The sequence below is a fragment of the Fukomys damarensis genome, unplaced genomic scaffold (genome assembly GCF_012274545.1).
Source record: "Fukomys damarensis isolate Sample0158 unplaced genomic scaffold, DMR_v1.0_HiC HiC_scaffold_18, whole genome shotgun sequence".
NCBI lineage: Eukaryota > Metazoa > Chordata > Mammalia > Rodentia > Bathyergidae > Fukomys > Fukomys damarensis.
The window spans coordinates 49740911-49766158 of record NW_022900930.1 but is presented as its reverse complement, the minus strand read 5'-3'; the positions used below and the strand labels follow the sequence as shown (position 1 = coordinate 49766158).

The 25248-nt window shown below is 56.2% G+C and overlaps 1 protein-coding gene across 8 annotated transcripts; it reads left to right on the top strand.

Annotated features, from left to right (window-relative positions):
* The first annotated feature begins 17 nt into the window (after positions 1–17).
* Positions 18–24557, top strand: Fam167a (family with sequence similarity 167 member A). Of its 8 annotated transcripts, none has more exons than XM_010622721.3 (6): positions 18–173; positions 421–520; positions 10613–10704; positions 11271–11645; positions 11846–12201; positions 22162–24557. In XM_010622721.3, the coding sequence occupies exons 4-6, from the start codon at positions 11612–11614 to the stop codon at positions 22423–22425; spliced, it is 654 nt and encodes a 217-aa protein (XP_010621023.1). In that variant the 5' UTR covers positions 18–173; positions 421–520; positions 10613–10704; positions 11271–11611; the 3' UTR covers positions 22426–24557. The 8 variants fall into 8 exon arrangements, with proteins under 8 accessions (XP_010621023.1, XP_010621018.1, XP_010621011.1 ...); XM_010622716.3 differs by having other exon boundaries at positions 10430–10704; XM_010622709.3 differs by having other exon boundaries at positions 10411–10704.
* The last annotated feature ends 691 nt before the right edge of the window (positions 24558–25248 follow it).

Here is a 25248-nt window from a genome sequence, read left to right as displayed (position 1 = left end):
CGCCAGGCAACCGCCCTGACGCAACGCAGAAAAAACCACGTCCCTTCCAAAGAACTGGGCTGAGGACTCACAGGAGGCGGGAGCCACTGGTCGGGCAGGAGCAGGCGCAGGGGACGGCGAAGGCGACAGCGACAGCGATAGCGCGAAAGCGCGGACGCCTCCCGCGCTTGAAGGTGGGTTTGCGCACTGGGCCGGGAAGAGGGCTGGGGGGCGGCACAGGAGCTGCAGAGGGTCCCAGTGCCCTGAGCTCGCACCCCCGCCCCAGGATTTGCTGCTGCGCTGGGCTGGGCTCTGTCTGTCTCAGCACCCTGCTGGCCTGTGCAGGGCTGAGATTCTGGGTGGACATTTGGGTCCCAAGGGGGCAGCACAGGCTGCCCAGGTCAGCTGTGACCGCCAAGCCCACCTGCGTCCTCCACTCAGGCTCAACCCTGTGGAAGTTCCCGGCCCCAAGACTGCAATTCCCAGTTCAACTGACCCAGGGCACGGGCCCACCCATCGTTGCTCTGGTGGCTGAAGCCAGGTGACAGGAGGGGACCACACGCCCGCAGGCCCTTGGGAAAGGGGGAGTCAGCCAAGCAGCCTGGCACCAGGGTCACCAGGAGGGGGCATGGGAGGGTCTCCTTCAGCCAAGTCAGTGGGCGTGGCGCTTTCCCGGAAACCCCGCAGCACCTGTATCAGCCTTTCCTTGGGTCTTGGTGGGCAGATCTGGAGGTGGGCGGTTCCAGGTGGCCCCTGCTGGTGCCGTCACACCCACAGCAGACTCTCTCGAGTCAAGTCGTACATGCTCCCTATCCTCCCGGAGAATCCCAGATGACCAGATAGGTCCCACAGCACCCGTGTGGTCGTGGCTCTGAAGCAGCTTCCCTTCTGTGCCCCGGAGACAGGCACCCTGCTCGGGAAGGGAACTCCGAGGCGGAGGCACCTGCAGCCTGACTGCCTCCACCGGGTGGGGGCTCCGCCAGGGTGCTTTTCGGGACCTGGCAAAGCAGCGTGCCATTTCTCCGGCGTTTGCGAGCTAAGTGCCTCTGCACTCCCACGCTGCAGGAAACCCTTCAGGTCTGTGGTCTTGTGAGCCTCATGGCCACCTTGCAGGGGACAGTGGCGTGGCTGTGTGGTCAGAGGGAATCAGAACTTAAGCCTTTGGGTGCAGCTCGTGCGGCTGGTGAAAGAGCAGAAATCCACAAGCTGGACTCCCCAGACTCCTGAAGCAGCACTCTCCGGGGAAAGTGGCTATAGGAAAGCCAAGCGGTCCCCTGTCTGTCCAGAGACGGGGAGGTGAGAACTGTGTGCTGGCCTCATCCTGTGACCTGCCGTCTCCAGGGGCGCAGGGGAGCCAGCAAACACTGGTCACTTCCAGAGTCTGGAAGACCACCTGGGCCCGGCTGGCTTCACAGGCTCCTTCTTGTGCCCTGAGACCCCTGCCTGTGCCCTGGCTTCTGTCCCCATCCTCTCAGTTCCATGCGTGGATCTTCCTAAGTGTCCAGTCGCTGCTGCCCTGTCTCCTAGCTTGGCCGCCCTCCGGGAGGGACTTAGATTAATTCCCGTTTTGAGACACGTGCACCCCGGGCCGGGAGGGCACAGCTGGGCTGTCGCTCCCGTGCTGCTGGGTAGATCTTGCTGCTGGGCAACCCCAGTGGCCCAGGGAACACAGGAATCCCTGGCTCCCAAGCTGTGCTACGCCAGGCGACGGTGCTTTATTTGACTGGGACACCGAGCTGCTTGCCATGGCAGAAGGTGACCGGTGGGGATGGGGAGTCCCTCGGGAGTCACCAGGATGGCTCCAAAGGGTGAGCCCCTGGGCTTGCGGGGATGAGAGGAGGGTGGGAACAGCTGAGCAGGCAGGGGCACAGAAGCAGGTAGGATAGGCTGGCAGGGAGGATCTGGCTGGCGCACACCTGGGGAGCCTGGCAAGCCGGCGGTCCCCATGGTGAGCCAGTCACCACGGAGGGCCACTTGCTGGAAGGAGCCGGGAGGACTGCAGGCCTCAGCGATTCCCCAGCTGGGCGAGGTACCCTGTCTGCTGGAGCCCAGCCCACCCTCTCCCCGCCTGTCTCTCCAGAAGAAAGGCGAGACAAGGAGAGGGAGGAACAGCAAGAGGAGTCCGGGCCGCACTGCCCCAGCCCTGTCTGTGCCTTCTTCCTGGGCGTTCATACCCTTGCCTCCATGGGCAGCACAGCTCCTCTGTCCGGCTCTCGCGCAATGAGAAAAGCCCTCTTCTCCAGGCGGCTCCTGCCCTGGGCCCTTGTCAAGCCAGGGCCGCTCTGTGTGGCCCCACACATCGGGAGCTCCTTCCAGTGTCCTTTCCTGCCTGGCCCATCACACGAGGACTCTCCAGAGTCCCCAGCCCATCCCAGCAGTTTGCCACAAGGGGTTCAGCTTCTCTCCGTGAGGCACAGACTGAGCCCCCTCTTCCCCAGCATGGCCAGAAACTCCTTCCCAGGTACCTAGTGCAAATGTGAGGTCTAGCAGTCTCGCCTCCCTCACGGGGCGTGTGTGTTTGGGCACCAGGTGGGCCCAGGTCCAAGCTCATTTTCCAGGTGGGAGAGTTGGCATGTGTAGGACAGACGAGGGCCTCTGTGGTGGCCACAGTCCCCAGGCTTCTGCAAGGCTGGGCAGCACTTCCTCATTCCAGGAAGCCAGCAGTGCCTCTGAGTTGGGCTGGGAACGGCCGCTGGAAGGTCCCAGATGCAGGTCTGTGACCCAGAGGCCACTCAGAGGCTGGTGCTGCCCCACCCACCATCAAGGCAGAAGCGACACTGGATGCCTGGTCCTGAGAGCGACTACTGGGGCTCAGTCCTGGGGACACTGAGACTGCAGGAACTGACTCATGCACACAGCTGGCTGTGCTGTCATCACAGTCATTTTATTCGGTTGGTAGCAGACTCTGAAAACCCAGAGGAAGGTGACAGCAATCCTACTATCAGATTTGAGTGAAAGCAAGCCTGACAGCAAATTCCACACCCAGGTAGGCACATTTGGGCACATTTATCTGCAGATCCAGAGCCTGTCCCAAGGCCCCAGCGAGGTCTCAGCCATCTGTCTCCTGGTGCCCTGAATGCCTCCCCAGGAGGACTCAGCAAGCCCTCTGCTTTCCCCTGTTGGAGCCGAATACCTCTGTCTTCATCAATGCCAGTGCACTCCTAACACTTTGCTAAGTATCAAATGCTTGCTGCTTCTGGGGATCAGACAGGACAGCTGCCCTAGCTGCCGACAGAGTGGGGACTTCCTCGTGGGGGGGGGTCTTCACTTGAACACAGCTGGGTCACAGCCAACCCACTCACACCGCACAGAACACACTGTGTCTGCACAGGATTTCAGAAGCACAGGGCGCTGAGGACACATAGGACGTGGTCCTGCCCTCTAGGAGCACACAGTGTGGCCAGGACTTCTCAGAGTTTATACGGAGAGGGTGGTGTGACAGGAAGGTGACACTCTGCAGCACATGGACAGGCCTCAGGGCACTGTGGTGGCTCCAAAGCCACTTTGCCATGCGACGGGACAAGGACAGCATGGCCAGGCCTGGTCGAGGGCAGGCAGCAGCCGTCCACGCGAGGCAGAACTAAGCACTCATGGACACCTTACTCCTTTGATCCTCCTGGACTTTGAGCTAGCTTCCCCTGTGACCCTGTTTCTGGGTGACGAACCCGAGACCTCGGGCTAGAGTAGGTTGGCCAAGGTCATGGAAGCAGCTTGCATGGTAAGGGAACAGTCACACACTGTCTCTTCTGTCCTGCCTGCAGCCACCCAGGACAAACATTCCCTCCACACCCCAGAGTGTCCACAGTGCCACTCCTGCAGCCAGCTGAAGACCACAGCGCCTGGCTGAGGCCACACTGGACCCCCGCACCCCCAGATAGGCCCTCCTACATTCTGGGAAATACTAAGCCCTCCGGCCCTGATGTCAGCATGCCCGGACCTGCAACTCACACAAGCATGCATGCACCACAGAGCCTCTCAGGAAGTCCTTGTGCAACGGCTGGGCTGGGAACTCGCAGAGTAAAACAGAAAGCAAATGTCAAACAAATCCCACTCCAACTGGAGTTTGTTGATTTTGCTGATTGGAAGTTGGAGCCAATTATCCTGAGGATTTGAAAGGCTCGCTGTCTTGTTTGGGGGCTGAGACAAATGCCACTTGGGTGACTCTCCAGGGGGCTACAGGGCCCTCAGCTGGCAAGCGTCCCTTTTCCTGTAGCCAGGACACCACCCCAAGCTGTGCTCTGCTTTCTTCTTTGCAGATTGTTCTAAAGGCCACTCACTCCATCTGCTTTCGTTGCCCAAATCCCTACTGCCACCGTGGCCTTTTGTCAGAAGAGTCCTGTGGTCACGGGTGGGCTGACTGGGATGAGGACACGCTGCCTGGGCCCGTCCTGGGTGGGGATCCCTGCCTTGTGGTTCTCTGCATTTCCCACAGCCACTTCTGACTCCAAACTGGGTTTGCAGGCACCACGCCTCCTGCCCGCCAGAGCAGCCCTTGCCTGTTCCCACGTACCCCCACCTCTTAGAGCAGCCCTGAGCATTCTCCTCTCCTTTCAGGGAAGCGTAAATTAGGTGTATGGCCCCAGGAGCCTGCGCCTCCCCACTCCCGACTGCCCAACAGGGAAGTGCAAGTCTTTCTTGGTGGATTTTCTCCCTAACTTCTTCATGAAAGGGAAGGCTTGTACGCACAGCCTTCTTGCAGGAGCACCGAGTCTCCTCCGGCATCAGGAGCACGGCACATCAATTATTGAGCGCTGATCTAGCACTTTGAATTTGCAAAGGTCTTAACAAGTATTTGCTGGGATCCTTTCCTAATAATCTGGGCAAGAGGAAGTAAGGTTTCCTGTTTTCTAAACAACAGGAGCAAGGATCAGCTAGGGGTTAAAAGATTTCAGTCCAAGCCCATCCAGCAGCACTAACGGAGATGGGTGACCTGTGCTGGCCACATGATTTCTCTGGGTTTTTGTTTCTCAGCCACATTGTGTGGGAGAAAAAAACAAAAAAAGTAACATGGACAGAGGCAGGAGGGGCTGTGAGAAGCCGCTGTGCTCTCACCAGGCTCTGTCCTTAGCCAGGCTGTGACGCTGGTGGGGTCCTGTGGCTGGGTGATGCTATGTGACACGTGCGTGTGTGAGCCTCTGCCTGCACATGTGAACCTCTGCCATGGTCTGTACCCAGAGCAGCAGGCTGCCTGGACTCTTCGGGCCCAACCACGCTGGCCAAGGTGACACAGAGGACATCCACCGCAGACCCGCCTGGCTGAGAAACAGTGGGGCCTGAGGGGACTAACCCAGGTGTGGCCACTTCTGCATTCCAGAAACTCCGTAGAAGACTATGACACTGCAGATACAATTTTCCAGGTGGTGGCCAGCTCTGACCTGGAGTGTGTTTATGCAAGGTGGCAGTCACTCCGGCTTCTGCCACAGTCGGCCCAGCTGAAGGGCACTAGAAGGCCCACCAGCCTTCCGTGCCAGGCAGTCATGGATCATGGTCACAGTCCAGGAGGTCTCCTTGAGGGAGCCAGTGTCACAGGACAGCACAGAGCAGGGCTCAGCTGCTGTCTGCAGGGTGACAGTTCTCAGAGTATGCTGAACCCGGTTCTATTCCTGTAGACCAGGGAGAGGATACAGCCTGTCCCGGCCCCGCCCAACTGTGCTGGCTCCTCCCCTTCCAGTTCCAATGCTCACCCGGCCCTGTACACTTTGAGTGCCTCTGGGCCAGTTTCCTTGGTCTGTGCCTCAGTTTCCTCCTCTATCTTGGGGTGACCATAGTTTGTAGGTCACAGGTTCCCATGAACATGAATGCCTGGTATGTGTCAGTGCTCCATTAAGTAGGAGTAAGCTTGAGTGTTGTTAAGCTGTCACTCACAGGGAAGTTACCAGGGCAGGATCCAAGTTGTGTTTTAGAAGGTAACTGGCATCATGGCTGGAGGGGTCCTGGTGAGACACACAGGGGCCAGAAAGAAAGGGACAGCACCCACGTTCCTGGGCTCAGGCCCAGGAGCCAGGAGCACAGGACGTGTGGGGTGCGGCAGGAAGTCCACACTGCCAAGAGCCAGCACCACGGCCTGGTGTTTTCCTGGGTGAAGTCGGAATAGGTGAGACATCAGTGTGTGATATCCCTAGAAGGTGACATTATTGTTCTCCTGCCTGTGCTTTGCTAAGGTCCCCATCCTGCTTATGTTCTAAATAGCGCACCTCTTTTCCTGAGCCCCTTGTCAGGCTGGTCATCTCTCCAGTTGTTTGCCCCAGATCCAGGGCACTGCACCCGGGTGGAGAGGGCTGCACGACACAGAAGACAGCCATTTCTGTACCGTGACCCACTGTGGCACAGGGCAATGTGATACCTGCCTGTGGTCAGTGTGAATGAGGACACATATCAGCTGGGAATGAGAGGGACTCCGCACGGTCTCACTTAGAGGGCGACCAGCCACCTTACACCCTGTCATTCCCAGTTGTAGGCCGCAGCCCGCGCACTGAGGGACAGAGGGACATGTGGGAGGGGAGGCCGTCCAGTCTGGTTAGACGGTGTTGGTTCAGGGCTAACACCACCCACCCCAGGCAACCACTGTGAATCCGAGAGGCCTGAGCCCCTGATTGGCCAACCTGAAATTACTCTCACCTGGTCGCCAGGGTCTGGAGGCAGAAAGGAAGGAGGATTTGGTCCTCTGGCCAAAGAGAACAAACCAAAGGGTCCTTAGCCTGCTGTCCCCAACTTGGTTGTTGTTCACTACAACCAGGAAAGCAGGAGGGCTGGTTAAGTGTGGGAGACAGGCAAACAAAAGCCAAGTATCAGTAAATACTCCAGTTTCTTTTGCATCCTTTCTTCAACACAGGCTTCTACCAGGCACAGATGCCAGAACCTAACTCAGAGGAACTTAAGCCCAGGAGAATTTGGAAGCTGTGTAATCAAGGCTGGGTGGGGTGGTTTCCAACCAGGCCTAATTGAGGGCCCCAGACCATCCTGTCTTCGTGGCTTGTGTGCCCTGCCCCAGGGTGGAACAAGGGGGCCCCAATCTCCCAGGCAGCCTGGGAGCAAGGCCAGCTTCTGGTGGGGACTCCCATGAGCCCAGGTGAGTCATGTGACCGGCCGAGGTAGAGGGGATGGGATGTCAGCACCACAGGGAGCAGTAGGGGGCGCTCTTTCCAGAGGGGAGTAGGAGGGTGCTGGCTGGAAATAATCTCCCATATTACTGGAAGGTCCTGTCTGGGTCTGGGATTTGGCACAAGCTGCCAAGTGTGGGGCTGGCACACCTGTGTTCAGGAAGCCTGAGGTCAGGGCAAGGAGAGAAAGCATCCATGAGGACAGGTGGGAGAGGTGGTGCAGGGTCCCTTCCTCTCAAATGCGGGCCTGGCGGGCTGCACTAAGAGGAGGAATTCTGAGCTGCTTGCCCATTCACTCTGTCAGGTTCTCATGTCAGACACATGAGGCGCAAGGCTTGCTTCTCACCCTTGTGAGGACCTCAGTCTCCCCTTCTGAAAAATGGGGAGGAAACTTGCTAATGGAGCCACACATGTGTTAGCACATGGGAACTTTCAGGAGCAGTCCTGGTGTGGTTGCTCTGAGTAATTGCTGAGCCCCCAGAACCCAGCCCTGGCAAATCAAGGAAAGTGTCCAGAAGGAGATGATCCCGGAGGCTGAAGGGACACAGTCTCGGGGTCTGAGCCAGTGCAGAACCAGAGGGCCTGGGAGTTGGCAGGGGTTACAAATCCTGTGTATTATGTAGAAGAAATGAATAGCTCTTGAAGAGTCCAAGATGAGAAAGCACAGACAAGAGCCCAGGCGGGGAAGAGGAGGAGAGTTTGCCAGCAGCCCCTGGGCTGTGGGCGTGCAGGTCTCCAGACGAGCATGTTAGGTCATCACAAGAGGAGGTGTGGGCTGCTTCCTTCCCAGCCGGGGAATTAGCTCATGGCTGGCAAAGCCAGGGGACGTGTTTGAACGGCAGGGTGCAGCGTGGGCCCTGGGCCCTGGCATCCCTGAGGCATCGTCCCGCTGCTGAGTGGCCTTCTGGCGGGCTCCCCTAGGCCTGGAGGGATTGATTACCAGTTGCCGCTTGTTTTCTGGAGGCCCCTGGCTCCAGCCTTGGCTTCAGCCTTAGTCTCTGCTCCCTGACCCTGGTTAAATGACCAGCACACTTGTCCCAAATGGTAGATGGTTCTTCCTCCCTGGGGCCAGACCCAGCAGTCCCCTGCTGTCATGCCCATCTGACAGGCTGTGTAGGGCTGGTCTCTGTCCCCAGCACCTGGGTGGCACCTCTCCGCCAGCTCAGGAGGCATCCATCTCAGTACCCAGAGTGGCCAGAGGCTGGTGGACCTTCTTACTGGCACCTCCCTGGCCTGAGAGGGTGATGTTCCAGCTCAGCTCCTACACTCAGCTAGAAAGGAGGCAGGGAAGCCCTCCGGGCCTCTTCAGCCACCAAGACACCAAGGGGTGGCAGTCCTGGGACAGTGCCTCGTGACCAGGAGAGGGGAGCCTGTTTCAGCAGGTCCTCATCATGCAAGTGTGCTGGGGGTGGCAGGAGGCCAGAAAGCTGGGCCCAGCGGAGGAAATTGAGCCCTGGGCTTGTTGGCAGTAGTGTGGGGACCAGAATCAGGGCTGAGCCTGGCCTTAGCTTCCAGTGTGGACAGAAGTTAGACCGGGCTCCTCCCAGCACCCTCGGCTTGGGAGAGAGGAATGGGCCGCTGGCTCAGTGAGCAGGGCTGCTCCCTTATGAGGCCGACCTGCTCTTGACAGAGATCTTTCAGGCCATTGAGATCCAAGACCTTGGAGGAGAGGGGTCAAACACCTGTGTGGGTTGGCTTCCAGGGAACGATGCCAGAGCAGGGACCAGCTCCGCCCCCAGGCAGGTCAAGGTCCACCCAGATGCCCGTGCGGTAGAAGGACGAGGGTGACGTGGCTATGAGGTGGCACTGTCTCGGGCAGTGATGGTGCACCTTTCAGAGCTTTCAGAGATAACGAACATTGCACCCTAGCATGGGTGCCATAGGTTCGCCACTGCTGGTCGAGGGCTCATTGTAGGCCAGCATTGCTGACAGTTGTTTGTCTCCCTGTCTAATCCGAGGACTCAGGAAGTCAAGATTATCCCAGGGCTTCAGGGGTGGGAGACCCAGGCATCGAAGGGCACAGGGACACTCTTGTGGGTTATTCTCTGTTGTCACCATCCCGAAATTCTTAGGACTTTTCTTTGTACTGGGGATTAAACTCAGGGCCTTCATGTTCGTGCTAAGCTGTATCCCCAGTCCTTTTTCAATTTCTTATTTTGAGACAGGGTCTTGCTAAGTTGCCCCAGCTGGGCTATAACTTGCACTCTTCCTGCTTCAGCCTCCCAGAGTGTGGAGCTTATAGCTGTGTCCCACCATAGCTGATGACAACTTCTCTTTCTTATTCTCCTTCCTCCTTTCCTTCTCCTTCCTCTTCTCCTCCTCCTCATCTGTAGTCTTCTTCAACAAGGAGCTCAGAATTTGCATTTTGCCCTTTCCAGCAGGAGCTGCTCCCACCCTGGCACTGGGGTGGCTGCCCTAGGGGTCGAAAGAGGCTGACCAGAGTCACGCAGTGCTGTCCCCGGGCCCTTACTCCCCATCTCCAAGCCCCCGCCTGCCTCTGAGACTGGAGTGAGCTTGGTGAACACGCCAGAGGAAGGGCTGCTCCTCGGCCGACTCAGCTCACTGGCTCCTGTTCCCAGGGCCTCTCGGAAAGGCTGCAGAAGCTGCTAATTAGAACCCACACCGGGGGAAGGTCGCAGAGTCCCAGGGTTTCCCGCGCCCTGGGAGGAGAGTCTGACCTCGCCGCGTGGAACAGTGCCCCCTGCAGGGGAGGAAGGGCGAGGCTTCCGTAGGTTCTCTGCCTGTCACTCGCTGCGACGCTCCCTGAAACTGCGGGCTGGAACATGAGACCCCACCCCGGGGGGTGGGTTCAGCTACCCCAGGGGCAACCCGAAAGGACCTGACACCTCAGCAGAGAGCCAGATAAGCAGTGGGCACCCGGGAGCCTCGGAAGAGCTTCTAATAAAGCTGCGTAGGACCTGAGATTCAGGCAGCACGGATGAATCCTGTCCTGCCAATCTCCGAGAGCCTCAGAGGTTGGCAGTATCACCCCCTCTTCCCAGATGTGTAAACTGAGGTTCAGCAAGCCGAACGGGGCCCAGAGCTAGGGTGTGATCCCAGCCGTCCTCAGCCCTGGATGCTCATGTGGATCTCAGAGAAGTGTCACTGTGGCGGGACCCAAGGAGTCAGAGGCCCCGGGAGCCCGGCTCTGCTGCTGCTGGAGCCCTTGGCACAGGGATTTCTCTTAAACACGTGCAGGTCTACAAACATCGTCCCCTCCTCCCTCCCTTTTTCCACAGGGTGGAGGCCCCATCAGGCTGCTGAGCACCTGGCCCTTTCATTTACGCCTTATCTGGGGTACTGTTCCACGACAGCCCATTCTTGTTTACAGATGCGTTCCCTCCACACAGATCTGTGAAGCCAACTCTGAAAGCCAAGGTCCACTCATGCGTCTCCTACTTCCCACCCCGACTCGAGCAGTCCCGGAGACACAAGGACCTCCAGACGGGAGAGTCCCACCTAATTCTGACTCGGGGTTCTTTTCTCCCTCTGTCACGAGGGGGTGAGGTGAAGTGGGTTTATGCCCCTTCCAGGCACGGGAGGCGGCTCGGATCGCAGCTGGGGCCCTCGAGGGAAGGCTGCGGCGTGGGCACCTGGAGGACGTGAGAGCCAGCTGCGCAGAAGGGTGAGTCACGAGAGGCCCTTGTCTGACATCCAGCTCCTGCCTCCGCAGCCGCAGGTGCTTCGTTCCTCCTCTGAAGAGGTGAGGTCAGGTGTTGTTGCTGGAGGAGGAAGCTGAGTGGGGAGGAGGGCTGGTGGGTGGGGTCCCGGAGGCAGGGCGCCTGGGCGAGAAGACACACCTGAGCCTGCAGCCCGGCCGCTTGGCCAGCTGGCTCCTGGACCCTCGGGGTGAGCTGAGCTTGTCCCCTGCTACTTGCTGGGAGATCTGTCTCGGTGAGTCACTTAGTCTTTGGGACTCCAGTTCCTCAAGTATAAAATGGGGATGAGAATAAATCTCTACAGACTTCCTGTAAGCATTAGGTAATGGGGTGGAATCGCTTTAGAAATGATAAAACATGACCTAATCCTAGCATTCGCGTCTCTTCTTTGAGTTACAGTGGTGAGATGGTCTCCCTTCTAGCCCTCTTGAAGACCTCTCTGAGCCTCAGTTTCTCCTCCTGGGGAGTGGACATGTCTGCCTCAGAGGGCTGGGGGCAGAATGAGGACTGAGGGTTCCTGTTCTTTCTGCAGGGCCCTGCACTGCCTGTCCTGCCTGCTGGGCCCGGATCTCTGCTCACCCCCAGGACGGGGAGATCTTGGCAGAGGCTTCCACGCAGATTCCTGCTGTCTTGTCTGTTCCTGCCTCTGCCCAGCATGGCACCCACAGGATTCCAGGACTAATCCTAGACGCTGGGCCCCACAGCCACTCCGAGAGGACTCCTGGGACTGATTCCCACGGGCTCTCAGTTCTGGGTGCCCCCGCTACAGCTGGATGAGGCCCCTCCAGGGCAGGACCCACGCTTGCTCCCTGCCCAGCCTCTCCTACTGCTCGCTGCGCACCCCCATGACCGGCTGCCCGGACGGACTCTAAAATGTCTGTGCCCCAGATCCAAGTAGAAGAAGTGGGTGAGGAAGCGGGGCCGGCAGGAGCAGCCGCCCCTTCCGACGACCACCTCCGCAGCCTGAAGGCCCTCACCGAGAAGCTGAGGCTGGAGACGCGCAGGCCCTCCTACCTGGAATGGCAGGCCCGGCTGGAGGAGCAGACGTGGCCCTTCCCCAGGCCAGCTGCCGAGGAGGCCAACCTGGAGCAGGCAGAGTGTGAGTGGGTGAGGAAGCGGGGCCGGCAGGAGCAGCCGCCCCTTCCGACGACCACCTCCGCAGCCTGAAGGCCCTCACCGAGAAGCTGAGGCTGGAGACGCGCAGGCCCTCCTACCTGGAATGGCAGGCCCGGCTGGAGGAGCAGACGTGGCCCTTCCCCAGGCCAGCTGCCGAGGAGGCCAACCTGGAGCAGGCAGAGTGTGTGGCCGGGGAGCCGCCGCTGGCCCCAAGAGAGGCTGGAGAGCATCTGCCACCTCCCAGGAGCGCCCGGAGCGCCAGCCAGGGTGATGGGCCGCTGTCCACTGGCAAGCTGGAAGGCTTCCAGAGCATCGACGAGGCGCTCACCTGGCTCAGGAAGGAACTGGTGAGTGACCGTCCCGTGAGGCCCGGTCTGTCTGCCTGCTCCGTGTGCATCGTCCCGGCCCCCACACCCCCTACACACACCACACATGTGTAATTGTCCTGCGAGACGCTGGGCAGAGCTGTCTGCCTGCTTTGGGACCCAGTGTCACTCAGTGCCTAATCGCAGGTGTGGAGGATGCATGTGTGGTTGCCTTGAGACCCCAGGCTCATGTCAGGGCCCCACACCCTCCCTGACCAGCGAGCCGGAAGGAAAGAGTGTGAGCAAAGGGCAGACTGTTTGAGCTGGGATGAACAGGTTGACCCTTTTCCTGCCCATGGGCAAAGCAGATTCCCACCAGGACCATCTCACCGTGTAGCTCATCTCAGCCTGAGCACCCCGTCCTTGCACGCCCCCTGCCCAGAGAATCTCCAGTCCCGGGACCCAGGAGTCCAGGACAGGCTGCCCTCTGGAGCCAGGAGCAACTCTCGGGGCAGCAGGGCAGGCAGAGATCCATTTGGTTGGTTTTGTAGAATCCTGAAAAACAAATCCCCATTGAGGCCAGGGATTTCTGAAGCTGAGTTTGGGGTGGGAAGGGTCTCGGGTGTCTGATGAATTGGAAACCTGTCTTGGTTTTGATCCTTGATGCTGAGAAGCTTCCCAAGAACACCGCTGGGTGTGTTGCTGGTGACTGTACGTGCTCCTGTCTCTGGACAGAGCCATTGGGTGCCTGTGGGGATGTGGACAGGCTGTTCCCGAGACAGACTCTGAAAGCTGATCTTTGAATTCCTCAAGCTAAGCTGACTTGTTCTATTTTCATAAAAAAAAAAAAAAAAAGAACAAAAAATATTGCCCTTCATTGAGGACACGTGTTGTTTTCGGGTTCGTGTGAGATTGTATTGTTTCTGGGAGAAGAAGCATTTACTTTCTAAATAAGTTCCCATTCTGGGTGGGCCCCCTCTGGTGTGAGGGATGAGAAGGCATACTGCCCCGGGGCTGTCCGTCATCCTGCGTGGACGGAGTGTGCCCTGCGGCCAACCCCAGCTCTGTGTTACCATGACGAGACCTTTCCAAACTTCCAAAGCCTTTGCCACACCCCAGGCCAATCAAATGAGCATCTGGGGACGGCTCCCCATATCTGTAGCTCTTGAAGCACCCCCTGAGCTTCCAGTATCAGCTGGCAGGGCAGGAAGTGGACCAGGTGCCAGGAGAAGCCTCGGGAGTGTGGACCCCAGAGGCCACCAGCACAGCGTTCATCGTCAGCATTGATTTGGTTGCCAAGGGCTGTCTGTCACGGGCAGAGGGAACCTTAGCGTGCTTTCTGCTTACATAACATTGTCTTCCCTTTCCAGCCGCGTCTCGGTGCTATCAGGAGTGGGTAGGAACAGTAAGTCTGATGACAGTGAGCACAGTACTTGCATCAGTCATGTGACCACCCCGCTGTACCCCGGCTCAGAGAGGCCTTAGCAGTAAGAAAGGAGTTACCACCAGGACCCCAGCCTGCTGGATTCTCTTCTGACCGCTGTAGCATGCATCATCCTCCCAAGGGAATCAGTTTTCCTGACAATACGAGTTCTCAAAGACATCAGCCGCGAGCAGAATGCAGGAGGCAGGGAGAGGGAGAGCAGCAAGACTGAGTGAGAGTCCCAGCCTCCCTTGTGTTCTCTCTTTGGTCCTTACAACAGCTCGGGGTGCTTGTTCTTCTTGCCTCCGTCTTACGGCTGAGTAAGCCGAGGCTCCTGCTGGCAGCCCCATCAGGTGCTGTGACAAGGAAATGGCAGGGCCAGGGCTCAAAGCAGCCTTCTCCAGGGCAGCAGAGAGCTGTGGGGAGTGGCAGCACTGCCGGGGACCTGGGGGGAGAGGCTGAAAGAGAAGAGACCCCCCAACTCCAAAGTGTGTACAGATCTCCTGGGTCTCTGGATAAAAATGAAGATCCAGATCTGCAGGTCTGGATTAGGGCCCATGATTCAGAACTTTTAACAGGCCCTAAATTGTCCAGGTTGGGCTCAAACTTGTGACCTTCCTGCCTCTACCTTCCCATGTACTGGGATTACAATCACCTACCACCACACCTGGCTTCTGCTGTTTTTCAGTCCCTTTCAAAACCAAGCTTCATGCTGTTGTTTCTCTAACTCACCCTCTGTGAACCAGAAAAGGTGCCTCAAAAGAAATTGTTCTGTGTACCAGGCAGTCTCTCCCTAGTGATCCAACGATCGGGCTTATGTGGGAATTTGTCCTCTCTCCCTGTGGTCAACGAAACCAATCACAGCCCTGTGATTCTGTGGGTTGTGTGGGGTGTCGACCCCGGGAGTGGGCAGGTCTACCCTGCTCTCTGACTAGCAGTCAGTGGACACTGGGAGGTGGCTGTCAGCCTTGCCCCATCAGAGGCAGGTGGTGCTGGGTCTGGAAGCATCGTCCTCTGTCCTGCCGCCTCTGCCTGATGGACCATTTGTTTCCATGGTGAACAAGGGCCGCAGGGCTGCCCCAGCCTCTCCTCCTGACCTCTCACCAAAGAGAAATGACAGCTGCTCCAACACCCCTGGGGACCTGCAAGAGGAGTAGCTTTCCCTGTGCCAAAGCCCTGGAAACAGAAAGGAGAGGGCCTCTGCACAAGGTGACTGCAGGCTGCTCCTGTGACATCACTCAGGGGCTAGGGTCACGGGAGGTCACAGTCACCAGCTCTGCCCCTTCCAAGGGCCCAGGGCCTTGAGTGAGAGAAGCGCTGGGGAAGCAGAGAGGAGGGAAAGGAGCCATCAACTCTTCCCTCCAGTGGAGCACAGAATCTAGAAGATTTTGCAAACGCCCCTGACCCACTTTGGGCAGGGACCCTCCTCCCTGCCTTGTCTCTCAGCCTCACACATTCCTTTGCTGATCAGGGAGGTAAAGGACAGACACAGGAAAGTCTTCTGCTCGGCCTGTGGTGGCAGAGCTGAAAACAACACATCGGGCTTCCTAACGTGCGGTCTGTGTAGTGAGACTCCCTGGGCACCAGCAGACGTTTTTCTTGTAATTTCATGCAGGTGTTTGATCCCCGCAGACGCAAATGGAGTCCCCAGGAAGGTGTTTATAGCTGTTAGAAAAAGGGAAGGGAAAGCTGACAGGTTTAAACCAGCCAGGGCTTGCATGGTGGAGGCCGGGAGATGGGCTCAGCAGGCGCCTGTGGCTGCGGCTCAGCTTGATGGTCGCGGCAGTGCTCCTCTGGCCGTGCCCTTGTCCTGCTGCTGTGGCGAGCACATGGCCAGAACTGTCCATACCTGCTGCTTGGCCTGGCCGAGTGACGGCCATCCTCCTCTGTGACAGGGATAGAGGCAGGAATAGGCCGTGGTCCTATCTTCCCGGTAAGGAGCACGTTATGGTCCTGAAGCACCGTGACACACAGCATCTTCCGGGGGGCTCAGAAGCGTTTGCTGTTGCCCGTGTACAAATGGGATGGAAGTGTAGGTTCAGAGGTCTGAAGGACAGAGCGGGGAGTGACTTGTCCGGGCCATTTGCCAGGGGCAGCCAAACCGAGATGAGCCGGCACCCCAGGTCTGGCTCCAGGCCGCCTTCCTGTTCCTGGATCCACTGGTCCAGACACATCAAGTGTCCAAGTCGGCAAGCGGTCACACACCCGCATTTCACCCTGCTGATTTGCCGGGAGTCCAGGCATTGCGATTCATGGCAGCGCTGAGCAGGGACCAGGCCCACTTCTGGGTGAGGACGTTGTGGTGCTCAGAGCTGCCAGCAAGGGGCTGGCTGAGTAGGGACTGACTCGCAGGAGGGACCCAGCCAGGTACCCTTTGCCATAGCAGCGCCTGGAGCCGGTCACACAAGCCGCCCTGGGATGGGGATTCCTTCCTTCTGTGCCCTGGGCAGATACCGGTGTGCCAGGGTCATTTTTCAGTAAAGGCACCAGCAAAAGAAGAAGCTCCGACATCAGGGATCTTTATTTCTGAACGCTGCTATCTTCTTTCTATGTTTCTGTAATTCCAGAAATTTCCAAAATAGGAATAAATCACATACATGGGGCACAACCACAAAATACGGTGAGTGTTTAAGTTTTGAAAAATGGCTACATGGACGCACTGCTTTGTGGCTAATCCCGCCCCAGGCCCTCCCCTGCCCTCCGCACGCTCAGCCCGCCATTCCTGCCACGTCCAGAAGCAGTTCACAAGTTACGTTTGCAGCAGTAGCGTCCCCACTTTATTCACCAACACGGCACCGCGTGACTCTGGCTCTTCCCCAAAGTCGAAATGACCATGAGGGCAGCATTTTGAACCAGTTCGGGACATGGAAGCAGCCACTGCAGAGCAACTAATGACATTCTCTAGAGAGGAACTTTTTTTTTTTTGAGGGGGAAGAGGATTAACAGCTATGTATCTCTTACTGCAATATTTTTAAAAATTTAAACAATCACTGTATTTTTTAAACCACACTTTCTATTCAAAGAAGGAAAGATTATGAAAATAAAAGACCAAAGAAAGGAAAGGCAAGTATGCAGCTCCTGTCTGTCTTGCCAGCATGCTGGGGCCGCATACCTCATCTGTAGTAAAACAGCTTAAAAACAGCATAGATTCTCCTAGAAGAAGATAAGGGGAACAGTGCCTTGCTTCCTCCCTAAAAATGCCCACGAGCTGACCGTGGGCAGTGCAGACCCAGCGGGTGAGCCCATCCCATCCAGAACTCTGCTCCCCTTCCTTTTCTGTCCTCACTGCGATGACTCCAAGAGCAAGCTGGAGCTCAGCAGTGGCATGGGAGCGCCCACCTGAGCGATCGCCCGGGAGCTCTCCAGCAGCTGGCCTGGCTGCTGGGCGCTGTGGGCGGGGAAAGCATCCAATGTGGAATAGCATAATCGGATTAGACCCAAGTCAGGTTCTGCCACACCCCAGCGGGCGGCTTTGGGAAAGCCAATTAGCCTAATCGCCCTGTTTTGTCATGGTAAAGTGGGGGCAATCATCCCTGCCTGTGTGTTGATTTGGCCCCTCTCTCAGAAGGTTGCTCCTGATTCTAACGCCCTCCCTTCAGAAGGGACTGCTTCACCCAAGGTGTGTTCCCAGGCGGGACAGTCCCTTTCTGACATATAGCATTAGAGCAAAACGACCTTCTGTGAACTTTTTTATGGGCTACAGTGGTATAGTTCATGTGTGCGGTGTGTTACGGTCAAATCAAGGTAATTAGCATTTCTGTCTCCTCAATTGTTATCAGTTTTGTTTATTGGAAACCTTCAAACTCTTGGCTCTAGACGTTGTGAAGTGAGTAATAAATTGTAGACTAAACCAGTCTCGGCGCTCAACAGACTGAGGCTGAAGGATTGCCGTGAGTTCGAGGCCAGCCTGGGCTATAGAGTGAGACCCTATCTCAACATAAATGAATGAATCGTAGGCTGTGGATCCCCTACTGTGCTATGGAGCATTAGTGCTAATTCCTCCCACCTGTGTATTCTGACACTCATTATCCAGCCTCTTTGTCCCCTGCCGGGTAATCTTCCTAGCTCCTAGTGACCTCTGTTCTCACTACTTCCCTGAAATAGCATTTTTTAGCTTTCACAAATAAGTGAGAATTTATGGTATTTGTCCGCTGTGCCTGGCTACCTCACCTGACAATGTCCTCTGTCTGGTTCCATCCATGCCGACACAAATGACAAGATTTCTCCCTTTTTATGGCTGCATAATACCCCATTGTGTGCATACATCACGATATTTAATCCATGCACCTGTTCATGGGTGTTGCGGTTGGTTCCCTGCCATGGCTTTTGTGCACAGTGCTGCAGTAAACATGGGGAGGCAGGGTAATTGTGTCATGACTTTGTTTCCTTTGGAGATAGAGTAATGGTTCGCCCTCATCTGCCCTTGTGCACAGAGCTCTCCCTTCTCTGCATCCTCTGCAGCCCCTGCTACTCCTATCTGCATGGTGAGCGAGATGCCCCCTTGTGTTTGGGCCTGCATCCTGGCGGTGCCTAGTGGTGGTGACCATGGCTCCCCCAGCTTGCTGTCCCCTCCTGCATCTTCTTTTGAGAAATGTCCATTCAGGTCCTCGCCTGGCCAGCGGAGCTGGTTTCCAGCAGCCCCGCCCCAGTACAGTGTCCAGGCCCTTCACACCCACGGTGCACCATGATGAGGCAGGAGCAAGGCCCTGTGTGCCCTCCCTGCAAAGGGCTCCTACCTGCCACGGCTGTCATCTCATGGGGCCGCCCTGGGCCGGAAGTCAGCAGCCCTGGGGCAGATCCAGGCCCTGCATGGCACCTCCCCAGATGGAGGAGTCCTCTGGCAGCTCCTTCCTGCCCCCAGATACTCCGCGGACAGAGCCAGCACCCCTCTCTGCCACCCACCCAACTCCTGCCACTGGGCCCTGAAGCTGGTCCGCGGCTCTCCTGAAGTTGGCTCACAGACCTGTTTTGGCTTCTGGGGACCTTTGAGCTGCTCCTCTGTACATTTTCCCAGCACCTCCGGTTTCCACACAGCAGCATACTCACCGCCCCACCTTCCTTCTGCTTCCCACGTGAATCTGGGTAGAGTGGACTTCTGGGGGAGTGGAGTAGCCACTGAGCCAGGTTACCAATCCCTGCGCCGGGATCCTCACCCCATCCCGAGAAAAAGTGTCACATGTCACACAAGGAGGAGCCAGCCAGGTCTCGTGCCAGTCTCTGTCTCTCAGGCTGGGGGAGGGGGTATGAGCCCCAGAAACTGGGCCTACACACAATGCCCTTCTCCCTGGGCTTCTCTGTGCCGAGCCTGCTGAGTCCCCACCCCCTGGCCACCCGCTCGACTTTCTGTCTCTATGAACGGACCATTCTAGCTACTTCCTGTGAGTGGGATCACGCAGTATTCATCCTTCTGTGATGGGCTTATGTCCCTTAGCATAATGTTTTCAAGGTTCACCCACGCTGTGGTGTGTATCAGGATTTCCTCCTTTTCAAGGCTGAGTGCTATTCCAGCAGGTGAACAGACCACATGTATTTATCTGTTCAGCAGTCAGTGGCTGCTGTGCTGCTTCCACCCTCATGCTGTTGGGAATAAGGCTGCTGTGGACATGGGGTACATGGCTCTGTTGGAGTCCTGCCTGTTCTTCGTTTGGGGTTTGTCCCCCTCTTTCCAGCTGACTCTGCTGGGTCTTCAAGCCTCAGTGGCCCTCTGACCTGCTGGATTCACTGGCCCTTCAAAAAGAGCCGCTCTCTCTCCCCAGGTGCCCCCTGCGGGCGGCTGTGTTTTACAGCTGCTCTCCCTCTGCTGCTCAGACCTGAAATTCTCCAAAGATCCTGAAGGATCTTTTCAGACTAAAGAGTCAACTCCTGCAGCCAAAATTCAAATCTAAGCCACAGGGCTCCTCACCTTTCAATGAGGTCTGTCTTTGGATGACAGTGCCCCAAGAGAGGCAGAACCAGCCAAGCTCCTAGAGGCCAAGACAGTGGGCAAAAGCAGGCACCATCTTCAGACGGAGTTGACCCCGGTCTCTTTCACAAGGCCTTGGGCAACACCCAGCCTGGTGCCAGGCACTGTTAGGTGCTCCATAGAAAGCAAATGAACATCCAGCCACACCCTGGCAGTCCATCGTCCTCAACATGGCACTACACCAGGATTTCTGATTGGCACTGAATCTGATTTGCAAAGCCCAGAGATAAAAGAGTAAATCGGTACCGTGGGACTACGGACTTTCAGCCCCATTTTACCATTAAACACATTGCTAACCCACCAGCAAAGCTTTGATCTCAGTTTTTCTCATTTATGAAATCAGGATAAAGATCTGTAAAGTACATCAATGAGAGAGAAACATTGAAATGCTTACTGTTGGTGTCCCTGATTTGTTTTTAACCCGGCAGAGACTACATGCAAAGCTGACGAGGGGAAAGTGAGACATTTGCATAACCACAGGGAGGGTCCCTCTGGAATCTGTTGGTTCATTTAGCTCTGAGAGCCAGGTGAAGCACAAGGACACAAAAATACAAAACAGTCACCACCTGCAAGTGTAGGAAATATAAATGGTGGGAAGGAATCAGGTCTCGATTTGAGCAGGAGCAGCAGGCAGGCCGTCTCGGTGACCGTGTTGTTAATGGAAAGCATGCTCCGCCTGGTGAAATGGTGACTCTGGTCCCACTGTGCCGGTCGCAGAGGGAGACCCATGCTAAAGCTTCTGCACCCCACATCCCAACTGTGAGAGACAGATCCCAATGCCCTGCTGGTGTCGCCAGCCACCAGCTCCTTGCTTTAGTAGAAATGGAAATTAAAACTACAGCTCAAACCGGCATGGGAAAAGCTTTCTGTGGGAAGTTAGAAGAGTAATAGGAAAGGATTCCAGCTCCCATGTAGGGGTTCAGATCAGCCCAGTCACAAAGGCAGGAGGCCAGATTTCAGGGAGTCTCTGGTCATCGTGTTAACCTTGGCATCACAGGGCGGCATAGCTGAGGGGTGGCTCTGCCCCTCATGGTTCTGTCCGTAGGGATCTTGGTCTTATGGGCTGTGCCTTTCCTGGCATCCCAGTGTCTTAGTCATTCGGACTGCTGCTGAGATACAATACCCAACGCCCAAAATTTAAATGAGTGGAGGTTTATTTTGGCTCACAATTTTTGCTCATAGTTGACGAGCTCCAGGATAAAGCGGCACAGCAGAGCAGCAGTGCGGAGGAAAAGCTGCTCACCTCATGGCAGCCAGGAAGCAGAGAGCAAAGAGGAGAGCTTGGGGGCAGATGTGCCCTTCCAGGTCAAGTCCCTAGGGACTGCCTCTTCTGACCAGACCCCGCCTCCCAAAAGCAGGCCAGGGATATCGCCTCAGAATTCAGTTAATGTACAAAGCCCCACCCTGAGCACGTGGTCTTGGGGGGACGTTCTCGATCTAAACCATAAACCAGGCGATCACAGCTTTAGGACAATGTCTGGTGACTTCTGGGTGCAGTTGAACATTCCTTAAACCACTTATCTTGGGATTCTTGGTCTTGAAGGGGGCTGAGACCATGTAAACTCAGGGCTCATCAACCCCAACTGGCCACCTCTGGGAAGGACACTCCCTGAGAGATCAACATACCCCTCGGCAGAGCTGAGAAGAGACTTGGGGGCAACGTTGAGCATCACAAGAGCTGCAAAGTGAAGGTCAAGCTCTGCTCTGCCTTTAGTTACTTACTGGCCCTCTGTAGACCCCAGTGAGAAGTCAGGTTTCATAGCAAAAATGGCTTTCAAGTCTGTGATGTCCCACAAGAAAACACAAATCACGTTTTCCATGAGTAGCAGGTGAGGGCTGGGGATTCTGCCTGTTCTCTCTCGCTGTGGCGGTCCCTGACTGTGTAATGAGGATCTCAGGAGGTGACCGTGAAGGTTCCCAAGGTGCAGTTCATGAATGGATTTTGGGAACTGCAGTGGAAGAGTTCTCATACCCCTTCCTCGTCAGGAAGCCCTGAGGCCCTAACAACACTGAGCTGAAGCTGGCTCCAGGCTCCCCGCTGCTCTAGCTCCACCGAAGAGGCAGAACTTGGCCGTCAGCCATTTGGGTCCTGAGTCGGACTCTCTGGGTTCCCAACCCGGCTCTGCCACACAGGGGGGTGACAGGATTTCTTTGCTGTGCCTCCAACTCCTCCTCTGTGACCTGTGGGTGACAAGGGCAACTATGTCAACATTGCAGTTGACACCCTGACACCCTCCCCATCACCTCCCCTCCTCCCACAGAGGAGCTGAGTGCTGGAGTTGATAGTGGTCATTCTCACCCTTTCCTGGTCCTCTACCTCCATCTAGAAATCTCTAAAGAGCAGGAATGAACCAGAAGCACCTTCAAGCCCAGCCACCTGGCACCTCACTCAGGAAAGGACTTAGAGCTAGTAGCTGGTGTGGCTAGCTACTTGCAGGGTGAGCATAACCTCAATTGTCACCACCCCAGGGTGTCTGAATCTTCATCTCTAAGTTGGGAAGGTGCTCATGTGTTCAGGTAGACCAGTAGGTCGAAATTATCAGAGAGGCCTCCCATTACCAGGTCTGGCTCTCCTGGGGCCTGGCCACCTCTGCTGACTCCTCCTCCCCTCCTCCAGGCAGAGATGAGGCTGCAGGACCAGCAGCTGGCCAGGCAGCTCATGCGCCTGCGCAGCGACATCAACAAGCTGAAGATCGAGCAGACCTGCCGCCTGCACAGGAGGATGCTGAACGATGCCACCTATGAGCTGGAGGAACGGGACGAGCTGTCCGACCTCTTCTGCGACTCGCCCCTGGCCTCCGCCTTCAGCCTGTCCACTCCGCTCAGGCTCATTGGCGTCACCAAGATGAACATCAATTCGCGGAGGTTCTCCCTCTGCTGAGGGGCTGGGGTGGCAACAGGGTCCCCCGTGACCATCTCCTCTCTCCCTCAGTGGCCCATGGCCCTGAGTGCTGGAGTCTCTGGTGCTGTGAATTGGGGTCCCACGTGGGGCCCCAGGACTTTATCCTCACAGGAGGCTCCCAGGGGGTGTGGGAGATGGGAATGGGGGAACCGGACACTCATCCTGAGCCGTGGCCACCCAAGTTCCAGCTCTGATGGAGACCCACCAGGCCCAGAACCCCAAAGAGCGACAGAGTGGCTCTTCGGCCAGCAGCTGGCTCTGTCCGGGCTCCTGGCAGGCGTGGGGCTGGGCACTGTGTGTCCCCGACATGGGATGAGCACACACTACCTAGCTTGTCGCTCCCCTGGCCACGTGTGTCAGTCAGAGCCACCAAGGACCCCCCACACACACTGTCACCCACGTCTGCCAGGAGCACCTGGCAGGCTGGGAACTGATTTCCCATTGCCAAATTCTCCACAACAGGCACGGCTCTGAGACTGTCACCCAAAACACCCCCTTGTCCCCACTGGAGACACCATCCAGGGAGCCCAGAAGCCACCTCTGAGGATGTGCCTGACCTAAACAGCTTTTCTAAGACTATCACTCTGTGGTGCATTAATAGCTGTCTGGTCCTCATCCAAACAGGGCAGCCAGTGAGAGGGTCAAGCAGAGGCTGGGGCTAGGCTCTGAGTCCCCAGTGTCAGTTGCTGGTCCCGTCCGCCACCACATGGTGCCTGGTGTGACCCCGAGGTCAGGAGTCCCCCAGACTCTGAGGCCTAATGGAGCCCTCTCGCTAACCAAGTGAAGCCTGGGTGGGAGGTGCCTGGCTTGGTGCTGTAGAATCTGAAGGGTGAAGTCCTTGTAAGACCCCCACAGATCACACATCAATGAGCATGAACCCCAAAGATGACCCGATGCTCCGCCACGTCCACAGCCAGCCAGCCCCTCTCTTCTCCACCCTCCTCGGCCCCACCCATCCCTCCGCTGTGCTATCCAGAGGGCCTGGCTGATGCAGGGTGGTGACCCACGGGCGTGCATGCCCTCGTCCCATAGTCTCACCAGGCCAACTGCACCCCATGGGCCTCGTTTCTTCCCTGCCATGGTTTCTGTGGGCCCACCTGGGGAAGAGCTGGTTTTGGGGGCCAAGGGTTGGAAGATGCAGATGAATGGTCCCAAATAGCCAGCAGAGAGCATGGTTATCTTCATGGTGATCGCAAAGAGCCAGAAAGTTTGCACTTCTGTCAAAGAAGGTAGAATAACAGAGCCAGGATTTTTAGTCACCCGGAAGTCCCAGGACTCATCTGAGATCCCGTCTGAGAGTCCTGAGAGGTATCCCTGTCCTGTCACCTTCATCCAGGCCACACCAGGGTCCTCCCCTGGTGATGCCCACACTGTAGAGAGCACTTGCAGGAAGCCCATCCATATTCTGGAAAAAAAGCCCAACTGGTCAGTCTTCCTTTTAGAAATTAGTCGTTATAGTAAAAGAAAAGCCGGACTGAAGGGAAGTGTGATGCCAAGTTGGGTGTAATTGGAGCCATAGAACTGGGCGCACTGAAGAGCTTGGGGCTCAGTTCCTTTCTCTGTTTCCTGAGAAAGAAACCCAGCCCAGACACACGTTTGGGATAGGTTAGATGTCTCAGCTATTTTGTGTAGTTCATCCTGAGGATTTTATTTTGGGATAAGTAGGGGAGGTGGGGGGGGATCAGAGAAGTGGAGGGAAAGACAGATGTTTTCCTACGCACAGTCCAGTGTCCGTCAGTTCCTGCCTTCCACAGTGAGCACAAGCAGCTGCCCAAGTCGTCCAGCTCCATCTGTGAAGTCCTCACATGTGTGGGCAGCAACGTGCTGGCCCCACGTCCAGCTCACCATGTGAACACAACACTGTTTGCAGTTTTTCCATTCACCATCTCCATGCCACCCCTGAGGATGTCAACACAGAGTCGCTACCACGAGTGGTCTTGTCCAATGCCTTCCTGGGCTGCCTTCCTGGGCTCCGTAGCAATCACAGAAGCCTAGAGGGCCTGGGCAGGCTCCACCATGGCCTGGCCTTGCCCAAGACCTACCCTGTAGCAATACCAAGTGCTATTACATAATTGATGGACAATTTACAATTTTATTTTTTTGATTATGTTTCTATATTGCTGTTAGATAAAGTGAAATAAAAATATTTCAGAAGAAGATATCCATATGAAGAAGAGACATTCACTCCCTTTTAGCTTGTCCCTGTTACAGCACTGAAAGGATGGATGCATGGATGGATGGATCAATGGTTTGATGGATGGATGATCACTAGATGGATGAATGATGTGAGCAATCATAAAGCTGTGGTGGGAGGAAAAGAACAGCATCACTATTCTTTTACCTGCCTTACCAAGACTGCTTAGTGGCTGGTACCATCAAACCCCTCAGGGAGCACCCTGGGAACTCAGGATGTGGAGTTAAGAGACACAGGTATTACTCTTGCTTTCGATCAGGGCTAGATCAGGTCAGTCCATTTTGTCAGCCTCTTACATACCTCTCACAGAAAATGGAGGTCAAGAAGTAAGTGCAGAGAGTCAAGAGGCCACTGTGCCAAGTTACTTCACTGTGAAGGGGAAAGAGAAATGTGAGCCGAGCAGGGATCAAAGTCAAAAAAATTATTATGGTGAAAATGCATTGCCAAGAATTATGGTATACATAAGTTCAAAGCTAAGGGGAGTATTCTGAGTATTCTGGGTATCTGAAGATGATCAGTGACAATGTCTTTTACTGTAATAAAACTTTTTTTGGTACTGGGGATTAAACTTGGGACCTTGCACTTGCAAGGCAGGCAGCAGAACTACT

Bases quoted from the DNA above. Each gene is read 5' to 3' on its own strand.
- Fam167a (XM_010622742.3), top strand. From the start codon at position 11,612: ATGTCTGTGCCCCAGATCCAAGTAGAAGAAGTGG. The intron at 11,646-11,845 runs GTGAGGAAGCGG...GAGTGTGAGTGG, and splicing joins GATCCAAGTAGAAGAAGTGG to GTGAGGAAGCGGGGCCGGCA. The intron at 12,202-22,161 runs GTGAGTGACCGT...CCCCTCCTCCAG, and splicing joins CCTGGCTCAGGAAGGAACTG to GCAGAGATGAGGCTGCAGGA.